This window comes from Vidua chalybeata, chromosome 8 (assembly GCF_026979565.1).
Source record: "Vidua chalybeata isolate OUT-0048 chromosome 8, bVidCha1 merged haplotype, whole genome shotgun sequence".
NCBI classification, from domain to species: domain Eukaryota; kingdom Metazoa; phylum Chordata; class Aves; order Passeriformes; family Viduidae; genus Vidua; species Vidua chalybeata.
Genome location: NC_071537.1, coordinates 3601490 through 3613633, shown reverse-complemented (window position 1 = coordinate 3613633; position 12144 = coordinate 3601490). Strand labels below are relative to the sequence as shown.

Sequence of the window (12144 nt, the reverse complement as noted above, 5' to 3'; positions counted from 1 at the left end):
CTTCCCGCTCAGTGTCAAGACCAGCCTGAAACATTTCAAACTGGTGGGCTGCTTACTGCAGCTCTGGGAGTGTACAAACTCCTTTGTGCATGGATCCTCAGGGAAACTGCCAGCATTCCTATGTTTGGAAGGGAAAACAAGGCAGAGGGGCCAGCCAGGCTCCCAACTAAAACGAGCATTACACACTGCTCTGTGTCTGGAGACCCCCTGGATCTCCAGCCCAGGCTGGAGCTGATTTTAACTCTGCAAACCACAAGAACCACACATCCTCATTTCAGGGGGATGCTCCTGTGATCCCTGGTGCAGATGACTCCATCCTCTGAAGGCACGTGCTCCTCGTAGGGCAGTGAAGTCACCCTGTGAAAGGCTCTGTCTGTGCAGGCAGCCAGGGAACAACGTCAATGGTCCCCTTGTGCCAGACCCTTCCCACGACAGGCACAAAGTCCTCTCTGTAGCTCACCCTCACCAGGCACACCCAGGGCTTCACCCTCACCACCTCCTCAGCTGTGCCCACTGCTGCCAGCACCCTCTCATCCACCCATCCCTCACAAGGAAGAAGTTATGAACCCACAATCACAGGATGCTCTCCATAAGCCATGGAGATGCAGAGCAGTATTGTATTTTAATTGCTTTATTTATTCTAGAGCAGCTACTCTCTGTCTCATAAACTGCAAGACATTCTGTAATACAGAGCTTCACAGAGGAGAAATACTTTGACAGCTACCTGGGAACCCTCAGTGTTCATGGGTACAACCTTTGTAGAAAATTAAATGGATATTAGAGAAAACTCAGGAGGAAAAGACCAGGAGTACAGCATTTGTTAGGAGAAATGTAGCTCTTCAAACTGCAGCTTCTCTGAAGGATCACAAAGGGCCTAAAACCTTGAAGAGCCATCAGAAATGGGGCACAAGAGCCACCTCCAAGCCTTGATTTGCTACCAATACACAGATCCTACAGTATCTCACCACATCTGACAATTCCTGTCAGCAGTGCAAAGCCTTACATGCCACTGAGATATTTGTGTCTTTCTTTTCATGGAAAGTTGTATTTTCAAACGTTACAGCACCACCCTCCATTTCCAGCCAGGGCTACTCCTGTCTGGGGTTTGTGCTGCAGGGAACATGGCTGGCTTGAACAAATACATATATACATTAAAAATTAGAAAAATAGAATGGTTTGACTTGGAAGGAACTTCAAAGACCATCACGTTCCAAACTCTGACTTGGGCAGGGACGCTTTCCACTAGACCAGGCTGCTCCAAGCTGTATCTAACCTGCCCTTAAACATTTACATATATTTTTATATATATATATATATATAAAACACATATATAAAAATAAATTATCCATTTAAAAAACACATCTGTATCAAGGATAGCTGTGTTTAGAACTGTCCTAACACAAATTGAAATCTCTCAGTGACCACCACACCAAAATTTTAGATGGCAGGAAGCAGAATGGGGAAGAGATAGCGAGGGCTTGCGTGGCCACAGCTGGGGATTATTGCAAATTCCCACTGAGGGTGGCAGTCCCTGGTGAGGGACATGTCATGTGTCCCCTGCAGCTGCCCAGAGCCTGTGTGAAGGAAGGCAATCTGCACACACCAACATCAGGGCTGGCCTATGGCTCAGCTTCCCGTCAGTGACTCAGCCAAGCCACCAAACCCAATGTTTGTGCTGCCACGAGATGTTTCGGCACACAACGCCAGAGATCCCAGGAAATGTTCACACCAGGATGTCAGAAAGCAGCAGATGTGGAGGTGGGACGTGTCAAGTTCCTCCATGGGGAAGGAAAACCCAGTGGGTGTCTCCCCACCACACAGCATCCCTGGCACAGTGTGATTTTATTTTAGAAAATCCATCTTCTCACCTAATTCACCCAGATGCTTCTCTGAGTCGCTTGCAAAGGGTAAAACCACTCATTCCTGCCAAAATCAGCCCAGCTGGGAGGACTCCTGGGGTCTAAGAAACCTCCTGTTACCTTTGTGACACTTCTCATTTCCCATTTATTTTAGATGCACCCACATCAGAAAAAGGAAAACCAGCTCTTTGGAAAACCTCCCAATTCATGGAAAAATCTGATCCCAACCATTTCTGATCCTGGCTTGCCCCTACAGACACAGTCTCTGGGGCTGTGAGGCCAAGAGCACTGATCCTGGGAAGGAGAGCAAGCAGTGAGGAGATTCATCACCACTCTGTCAGAACAGCTGCTGGGATCAGGGAGGTGGGATGTGTCCTCCTTGGGCTTGTGCTTCACGTGGAAAGAAGGAATAAAAGCTGAGGATGGAAAGCAAGCCCAAACCCTGCACTGAAATGAGAGGATGGTTCATGTCCTCTTGTTAAGGAGGTCAGAGATGCCAGGCCAGGTACCCAAACTCTCCTTGACTGGGGTGAAGATAGAAACCAGCTTCTTCCCACCACGCCTGCCTCCAGACTTGAGATAATGAAATGACACCTCATCGTCACCCACTCACCTGAGACCCCCCTGATCACTCCCAGTTTGAAGGCAAAGAGTTCACGTGCATTTAAAAGGAGCAGGAGGATTGTCGTGGTGCCTGTGGCTTTTTAAAATTGTTGCTATTTCAATGACAACCATGTGCAGGGTTTGGTTTCTGCCCAAAGTTGAAGCCTGTCTGGTTTGGTGCCATATGAGCAATTAATAAGGGAGGGATATGGGCTCACCTTCCCTCTCTGGGCTATGGGAATTGCAGACAGAAGAGACACAACCAGGATTTTGAGGAATGAAAGGCAATATTTTCCTAAGTATTTTCCCTGCCAGCTTAACTTCAACATTTAGATTTCTCTCTTAATTAGCCCAGTTATGTAGCCATGTAATTGCTTCCAGGAGTGGCTCCCTCCCCTCCTGCCTGGCCTAAATATCCCTCCCGGTATGAAGAAAACATTTCTTTCAGGTCAAATTATTTTTATTTTGATTATGGTACCAGGTTTCAGGCCTACAAATACACGTGGTTACCAGCACAAGTGAAAAATTAACAATCTGCTGCCAGAGCCAGATGCTGATCCAGTACCCAGCACCTCAAAGCTCAGTTCCCACTTTGACAGCAGCACCCAGGGACTCGGGGAAAGCCCCATGCCTCAGTTTCCCCACCTAAAAAGTGAATCCTTTGTGGATAACTGGAAAGCCCAGTCTGGACACTTTGGCTGTCCTTTGCTTTGCCCATTGCACACGAGGTGTTTCTCCCCTATATAAACCCAGACTTGAGCACACATGCAGCCACAAAGACATTTGCCATTATTTCAGCTCTTCCTCTGAAATCACCCAACTTTGCATCTCCTGGGCTGGAAGCATTAAAAGCAGCCTGTGGGATACCCAAATGTGCAGGGTTTTCTCAAGCACATTTATTCCCCACGAGGAATTAGTTGGTTTTCCTGGCATTCCCATCCCGGGGAGGGCTCTGACCGTGCCCCACCAAAGGCAAGAATGCTCCCTGTGACTTGCCTCATCCTGCTCGTCCCTCTGTGCCAGTCCTCCCACGCCGAGAGCAGCCTGCCAGCGCTGCTCTCCACAAGCCCTCAGCTCTGAAACCCTGGCCCTGGCACGGCTTTGCTTTCACAGAATCACAAGGTTGGAAGAGACCTTCAAGATCATCGAGTCCAACCCCTTTCTTCCCACTCTGCTCCAGCCCTGCCGCCCCACACCCAGCAGCACATCCCCGCCTTGGGGATTCACCCGCTGCCACGGGCACCTGGGCCTGGCTGGCTTTCCTGCCTGGAAACTGAAAATATCCATGGGAGCTGCTTGGACTGGATCCCACCGGGGAGTTCCTTAGTGATGCTGTTGTTGGTTGTTGGTTGTAGCAACCGCCGGGCGTTCGGCAGCGGCTCCGGCCACCCAGCCTGGAGCAGAGGCACAGGAGGGGCTGGGAGAGGGGGTGCCCACTGACATCAGGAGAGATGCTGCTCCAGGCAACCCTTTCCCCATTCCCACAGAGCTTGTGCCACACAGTGTGGAGCTTCCGAGCCTTTCCTCGTGGTATCACTTCCCCCAGAGGATGAACCACCCCAACACTGAGCAATGCTGAGCGTTCAGGCATTGCTTTCTCACTTTGGAAGATGTTTTGATGTGGGGGACAGCAGCCAGAGAAAACACAATTATTCCTCAGGCTGAGGGTTTTCCAGGAACATGGACTGAGCTGCTTTTTGACATGCAAGTGATTAGATTTAATGTCATCCTTGGATCACCCACCCATGTCAAAGCCATGGCCATCCAAATTATAAACACGTGCCCGGCCTCAGCATCCACTGGAGGGAAAGGGAAGCTCCTGCTGACCCTCAGGATCTCCTAGGCCAAGCCCATTTTTTCAAACCAGCCAACAAACATCAGACTGACACAATGGAGAAGCCACCTCAGAACATCCTCAGAGGGCAACAAAGATCTGTCCAGCCAGAGCCTGGACAGTCTCCTTCTTCCTTGTCCATCATACCAGACAACCACAGAGTGGTCTGGACTGAAAGGGTCCCTAAAGCCCGTCTCATTCCACCCTCTGCCATGGACAGGAACGCCTTCCACTGGGCTGGGTTGTCCCAGGCTCCATCCAACGAGGCCTTGAACACTTCCAGGGAAGTGAAATAATGCTTGTCTGCTTGTACAGAGAGAATCAGGGGGCAGCTGTGCTATTCCACCCCGTGACTAGTAAAATATAACAACACATGTAGGTGGTTTTCACTGTCCATCCAGCTTATTATCTAATAAAATAAGCTTGGCATAATAATCACTGTTGTTGCTGTGATTTATGAAAAGACAAGAGCAATCCTCATGTTTTTTGCCTGATCTCACCAAAATATGTGACTACTTCACCCTTTTTATCCTCCAAGCTCCTCTGGAGGAGGAAAAGATGATCTCTTCCTCCAACAATACCTCTGCACTCCTTCAAGCACCCTCTGCACTCCTTCAAACACAGAACGCCATAAAATATCATGTTCTTGTAAGGCGAAAATGCACACACAATGTTGGATCTCACCCATATGGTGAATTTCTCCCAGCAGTTTCCCTGCAGACAGCAAGGGGATGCCTTGCACCACACAGGCTTTGCTGGCCCCAGCACTACAAAAAACCTTTAGGGCAAACACTGCCAACACAGGTGACTCTGGGATGAAGCACAGCAGGCAATCACATGGAACTGAAACCATGGGGGAATTTTTAAGGCCAGCAGAAGGTGACAGCCCACCCTGGGAAGTGGCCAGGGCGCCCCTGCTCCCACAGTGAGAACCCTGGGGCCTTTACACCCCCCATTATCTCCATTCCACACTGAGCTGATGGTGTCGTTGACTTCGTGACTGTAAATTATTGATGTGGGAAATGTCAAATCATAAAACAGCAGGAAATCTTATGAGTGTGGAAGGGGAAACATTGTCCTTCAGTGCAGCCTCTTGCTCTGTCTCTTGCTAACGTCCAGTCACCTGGTCTAGCAGGGAGAGGACCAAGGGGCAAAATCCTCCCTGATTTGTGCTTCAGGTCTGTTATCTGGCTCTGCGCAGCAGATCGCAGAGGGAGGTTGTGCTCTGTGTTTGCAACTGAAAATGAAACGTGATAACATCTCTAGAGTGGAAAATTACAGAGCCTAAGAGCAAGTAAAGCCTGTAGCAGTAAGAATTCGGCACCTGACAGAGCCAGGGCTGGGGGCCTTGGGGTGCTGCCTTCATCTCACCATGGCAGGCCCACGGCTCCTCTCCCCTGAATTCCAAAATGTGGGGTTTAACACATTCTTCCTCAAAACCCATGCCAGGAGGAGACGACGACACGGTGCACTTGGCGTGCAGAGACCAGCGTGGAAGAGAAACGCGTGAATTTGCCAAAGAAATCCATTTAGAAGGGAAGGGGTTATTCTGCCTGGACAGCAGGATGTGTTTCCCCATAACACCCACATTTCTCTTCATGCCACACACCCACCCTGGAGGACAACGAAGGCTCTTGAGCAAAGCAGAGAACACCTGGGCCCCTTGCAGGGACGGCCCCGCCGCCTCTTACCTGGGTCATCTTGGCGAGGTCCAGCGAGGGCCGCTCCTCCTGGACCTCCTCCGGCCTCCTCCGCTTGATTCCCACCTTTTTGTCGTTGAGGACGCAGGGCTGGGAGCGGCTGCGGGAGAGGCCGGCGGCGCGGCGGCCCAGCTCCGGCGTGGAGGCGGGCGTGCTGCTGGCCGAGGGCGCGCCGTACTCCGAGCACGAGAAGCGGTCGTGCGAGCAGGACAGGGACCTCTGAATGTCCACCCTGTCCCCCCCGCGCCCTCCAGCAGCCGATTTCCTGGGCTGCCCGCCGCAGAGCGGGTTGGAGCGGGCGGGCAGGCTGAAGCTGGAGCTCCTCTGCATGGTGGCGAAGCCGTTGGAGTAGCGCTGCACGCTGCCGCCGCTGTAGCAGCGCCTCTTCTCCACCGGCGTCCACACCTTGGAGCCCAGGGGTCTCCACGAGGTCCCGCAGCCCGACATCTCGTCCGAGAAGGACAGCGAGCGGCACTGGCGCTTGCTGGGAGGGGCGGAGGGGTGGCCGTGGGGGTCGCTGAGGCTCAGGTCCTTGATCAGGTTGGTGACGGAGCAGGTGCCGGCCGTGTCCCTCGGCCAGCGCGAGCCCTCCTCGCCCTTGTCCGACAGGCAGTCCCAGATGCTGGCGCCCGGCTGCTCGAGCTGGAGTGGACATTTCCTGCTGAGATCTCTCCATCTGTCATTTTCTGGTTCAGAAAGGAGAAAAGAAAGGGGAGGAAAAAAAAAAATAAAAAAAATAAAAAAAAAAAAAACCAACAACAAGACACACGCACAGGCATTAGCGTTAATTAATTCTGCGACTCGCTTTCCACGTCCATAAACAAAAAGAGTAGCATATGGGACGTTTTCCAGTACAAATTAATTAACTCTTGGAATATGGTTTCCTGAACTGCCAGCAGAGCGGGTTGCGTGGTGTAGATGGAGAGAGAGAGACAAAGTGACAGTCCCAGCAGGAGCAAAACTGCTAGAAGAAGATAAAAACATGCCTCTGAATATTCCAGGTTGCACTAGCTAAGGGGAGTTCAGCGGTGTAAAATGTTGTGGCTATTGGTTATCTCTGTGCTAAATCATGTCTCAGATGTGTGCGGTTTGTCCCGGGCTCCACAACTGACAATTGCCTGAATTTACAGCTGAATTTAAAAAAAAACATGGAATCACAGAATCCCTGAGGTTGGAAAAGCCCTCTAGGATCATCGAGTCCAACCATTAACCCAGCACTGCCAAGGCCACCACTGCCCCTTGTCCCCAAGGGCCACGTCCACATGGCTTTTAAATCCCTCCAGGGATGGGGACTCCACCACTGCCCTGGGCAGCTGTGTCAGGGCTGGACAGCCCTTTCCATGAAGAAATTTTCCCTAAAATCCAATCTAAACCTCCCTTGGTGCAACTTCAGGCAGCTTCCTCTTGTTTTATTACTTTTTTACCTGGAAGGAGATCCCCACCTGGCTGCACCCTCCTGTCAGGGAGTTGTGCAGAGTGAGAAGGTGCCTCCTGAGCCTCTTTTTCTCCAGGCTGAGCCCCCTCAGCTCCCTCACCTGTTTTTATCAGACTTGTGCTCTAGACCCTTTCCCAGCTTCCCATGGATAGCCAAGGTGGAAGAGAGGATTAAGGAGGGTGATCTCATTCCCACACACATCCCACTGACAGCAAAAGAAGAAAGCAAAGCCCCCTCAGGGCTGGGCTGCCCTGCAAAGGACGGGGCTCTCTGCAGATACACCTTCAACGCTCAGCAGGAAAACCATGGCAGGACAACCCCGCCAGCTGCTGCAGTGGAAAAAAGTCATCAGCCAACAGCCTCTCCCCAGTGCCTGTTTTTGTCGTTGGCTGCTGCAAACAGAGCCCAGCCGTGCTGGAGAACCGTCAGTGCCAAGTTTCACATGATTGTATCTCAACCAGGCAATATTTTGGGGTTTTTTTTGGGGTATTTCCACTCAGGCAACTGAAGGATGGATTAAAAGCCGTGCCCAGCGCGCAGCTGCAGGTACCAGCCTGGTAGGGAAGATGCAATGATGCAGAACACTTCTGACTAAGGTTTCAAGTCAGGAGGTCAGATTTGGGGGCCCTTGCACCACTCCTGGCCGATTTTCCCATTTCTCCCTTCTCCAGCTGCTGCCATAACAGCTCCAGCCACGAACAGCCTGGCTCTGCCCGCAATAACCGCACGGCATTTCAACTGTTGCTCTCCTCATTTTAATAAACACAATGAAAAGTGAGAAATCTGCTCTAGACAACTTCATCTATGTTTAGATCTTTATTATTTTTCCTCTGTACTATGCTGCCAGCAGAGAGATTTCTTGGGTCAGGTCAGCAGACAAAAGAAACAGAAATAGAAGCTGATTTTTCATGGCAAGCTGCCACGATCCTCTGGCCGGAGACTGTACAAAAGGCCTTGGTGAGGAGGATACGGGACACCTTCCTCTTTCAACCCTGCTTCAGCACAAACAGCTATAAATCTTCCAAACCTGGCAAAGAAAATGGTCAAAGCACCACTATCCCCAGCCCCAGCTTGGGGTTATTTGCTTTTCCCCTCACACAATGTGAGCTGGCACAACCTGGCCCCTCTGAGTCCCCAGCCATCATTGACCAGTCCCAAAATACCAGATAGCCCAAGAAAATGGATTTTCAGTGCAAGTAGGAAGCAGGTTGCCCTAAAAAAAAATTGAAAATGGAGTAGTCTAAGGCCAAGGGTATAATTAAAGAACTTGGAAAGCCTTATTGAGGAAAAGTAGCTGGCTTTCTGCTCAATTTTTAAAGACTAAGAGTCCCATCCTGCGCACGTTGATAACAATAATTGTGCTGGAGCCATTAATTCTGCTGCAGTTAAACATGTATTAATTTTCTTAAACTACAAACCTCAGCCTGGTTTACCCTGAGGCAGCAATTTGTTCCAGGATAAAACCCACCACTAGAGCCCCTTGGTCTGCAAGTGAGCTGCCTGGCTGGAAAACTCTCCTTTGCCTATTGGAGAACAAAGGGACAACCAGAGCACGCTGTAAGTGCAGCCTGAGGGGCTCTTGCCCTCCTTAAACAGGTCCTTCCTGGCTGTTAGTGTCCCTGGATGAAACAGCATCTTACTTCTGGATTTTGACTTAAAATTGTAAAAATCAACACTGACACCTTAACAAAACCCAGCTGTTCTCCCACAAAACCTTCGCCGCATCAAACAAACCCTCGTGGTGCTCGTGGACTGGAGTCACATCCCAGAACTGGGGAGATGGAGTCACATCCCAGAACTGGGGAGATGGAGTCACATCCCAGAACTGGGGAGACGGAGTCACATCCCAGAACTGGGGAGATGGAGTCACATCCCAGAACTGGGGAGATGGGCGTTGTCCCCCATCCTTGAGAGCTTTGCACTGCCCCACGGAGAACAGCATCCACCCTCAGAGCGTCACAGCCAGGTTTCCAAAGGCTGAGCTCCAGGTTTTGCAGGAGCAGCCCACGGACACATCAGGCACTTTGCAGCTCAGTGATGGCCCTGGGCTTTTTAAATGACTGCTGTGCTCCTCTGGTGACACGGAGTAAATTTTAATGACCACTCATAACCACAGAGAAGGGTGTAAAACCAAAACGCTGACACAACTTTAACTACAGCGACACAAATGTGCTGCTATAATATTTTTACAGTTCCTTTTTATACATAATGCATGATCCTTCTGCTCAAGTTTCCTCTATGTTCTTTTCCCATGAAATAATTTACATTAATACATAATTTATTATGGCAACTTGTAAAGCAATTAGAGGTTTCAATCAATTTTTCTTATCCTTTTTGGCAGATAAATTCTGTTTGGAACCTAACCCAAACATTTGTCTGCACACAGGTGCACATCCAATTCCCTTTTTTTCCGTGTTGTTCAAGTGGAATTTTGGTCTCACAGTCCCTGTGCACAGGGGAAAAGGCAGCCTGCATTTTCCACTGCCCCCTGTTTATGTTCAGGAGATAATTTCTAAGTGTGGAACACATTTAATGTTGTAATTAGCTGATGGCAGTGCCAGGGAGCTTTCCTAGTGCAGAAATGAGATCAAAATATGATGGGCAGAGCTGTGCTTCAATGGGAAATGAAAACAACAGCCCCAAAATCTACTCTGGAGATTAAACACACCTGTGGGCTGTGGGCTCCTTGTGCCAACAGCCTGCATGGGGGAGGCAAATCCCCAAACTTGACGTGAAACGTGCCCAGCTCTTCAGCGGGATCCTCTGGAGAGGTGTGCCTGCTCCAGCCACACCTCACCACAATTCTCCCAGCAGCTTTTTCTCTCTGCAGGGTGACTGTGTTTGAATGCGCACCAAGATGCTCTACACCGGTGGCCTTTCCAAAAAAAAAAAAAAAACCAAAATTCCAGAAAGCCGTGGTTCAGAAAGAGGAGGCATGCAAGCCTGGCGGGTGCTTTCAGGATGCATTCAAGGGCCATCACCCCATGATGGGGTTCAAGGTTGGACTTGGTGATCTTGGAGGTCTTTTCCAACCCTCATGATTCCATGAGTGGCTTTCCTCCTGGTTTCTTGGCTTTCCTCTGTCACTCGAGGATGGTGAAAAGCCACTGCCAAGAACGAGCTGTGCAACAGTGAGCCCAAGGCTGCAGCCCTGCCCTGGCACACTGGGAGCGATGGTGCTGCCAGATGTGGTGGAGGAGTGACGTGAGAGTGCCAAAGGACACACAAACTGACCTGAGTGCCCCATCCCTCACCCTGCTCTGCTGCAGCACCCGAGGAGGACAAACTCTGAGAGCCCTCCAAGGGAAAATGGAAACGATGGCTGCTTTGAAAAGAGCACTTCGCAGAGGATGAGTGCAGGATCTGTCCCCAGTGGGCTCAAAGCCATCCTCCTCCTCCTCCTCCTGCTTTTTACAATCAGGGCCAGGACTGGGATCCTGCATGTGCAAGCACCTTGTCACTGCCTCAATAAAACCCTGCCTGCAGCTTCCCTCAGAGATAATTTCTTGCTTACGCAGAAAGCAGGAGATCACGGCTGTCAGCACATGCCTCCTGAGCTTCTCTTACCAGGTCAGGTTGGACAGGGCTTGGAGCAGCCTGGGACAGTGGAAGGTGTCCCTGCCACGGCCAGAGGTGGAGTGAGATTAATGTCCCTTCCAATTCAAACCATTCTGGGATTCTATTACTTTTGACTTCCTGTACTGGAATTTTTCTATCTTTGGGTGGATAGAAAAAGACATGGGCAGGGGCACCTTCAACTATCCCAGGTTGCTCCAAGCCTCATCCAACCTGATTTTGAACATTTCCAGGGATAGGGCATCCACAGCTGCTCTGGGCAGCCTGTGCCAGGCCCTCACCACCCTAACACCACGATTTTCTAATATGCCATCTTTTTTTAGCACAGATATTTTCACTGGGGACCTGCCACGGAGACTGCTGAGGAAGGAAAAGAGAAAAAAAGGAGGAAAAAAAAAAAAAAAAGCAGCAAACTATCCATCAACTCTTACACTCCCGGGTGTTTCAAGGGCCAATCAAGGAGAAGAGAAAGCAGTAGTTGTTGAATTTATAGTTTTAGGCATTTCACCTTTAACCTTCCTCAGGCAAAGGGCTATACAGAGATAAAACCCAATTTTTTTAGTAATATTATCATTTCACTGGCAGAAATATTTCTCACAAATCTAAAAGCCAAAAGATTATTTAGGTCACCCTGACCTAACCATGCATCATCCAATATATCAAGTCTTTAATGATGTTTACTCAATATACTGAGTTTGGTTACAATCTATACTCCATTTTCAGATTCTTGCAGTGTTTAGTAGCTTACAAGAAAAGCTCCAGGGTTTGCATGATGCTCTCCCTGGCAGAGGCTGGGCTTCCTTCTCCCCAGCTGCCCCATGGCCACAGGATGCAGAAATAAACTGCCTTCCTGCCCAAAGCTGCCCTCGCCCCAAAGGTATCAGAAGGATTATCTTCTAAGATTCTCTTTTGTCTAAAACCCAAAAAAAAAAAACAAATCAGCCAACTTCCCTCCAAACCTCCCACATAGATAGGACTGTGAGTCTTTGCCTCATGTTGTCTGTGCTACCAGTCCAAACTTCATTGTGTTTATTTATCTCAGTGCTTTCCACTGACAGGGACTTGGCCCTTTGACACAAAATATTCCCCAAGTTTTGCATTTCAACAGTAACTTATTTAAAAAGTAAAGCAAGTTTT

At 49.7% G+C, this 12144-nt stretch overlaps 1 protein-coding gene across 3 annotated transcripts in view; it reads right to left on the bottom strand.

The window, feature by feature from the left end:
* The window catches only part of FAM53B (family with sequence similarity 53 member B), a 45696-nt gene that overhangs the window by 11853 nt on the left and 21699 nt on the right, over window positions 1–12144 (bottom strand). For all 3 annotated transcript variants that reach the window (XM_053949579.1, XM_053949580.1, XM_053949581.1), the window contains one exon: window positions 5988–6682. In XM_053949579.1, coding sequence (XP_053805554.1) covers window positions 5988–6682 — 695 coding nt within the window. The remainder of the gene's footprint in view (window positions 1–5987; window positions 6683–12144) is intronic.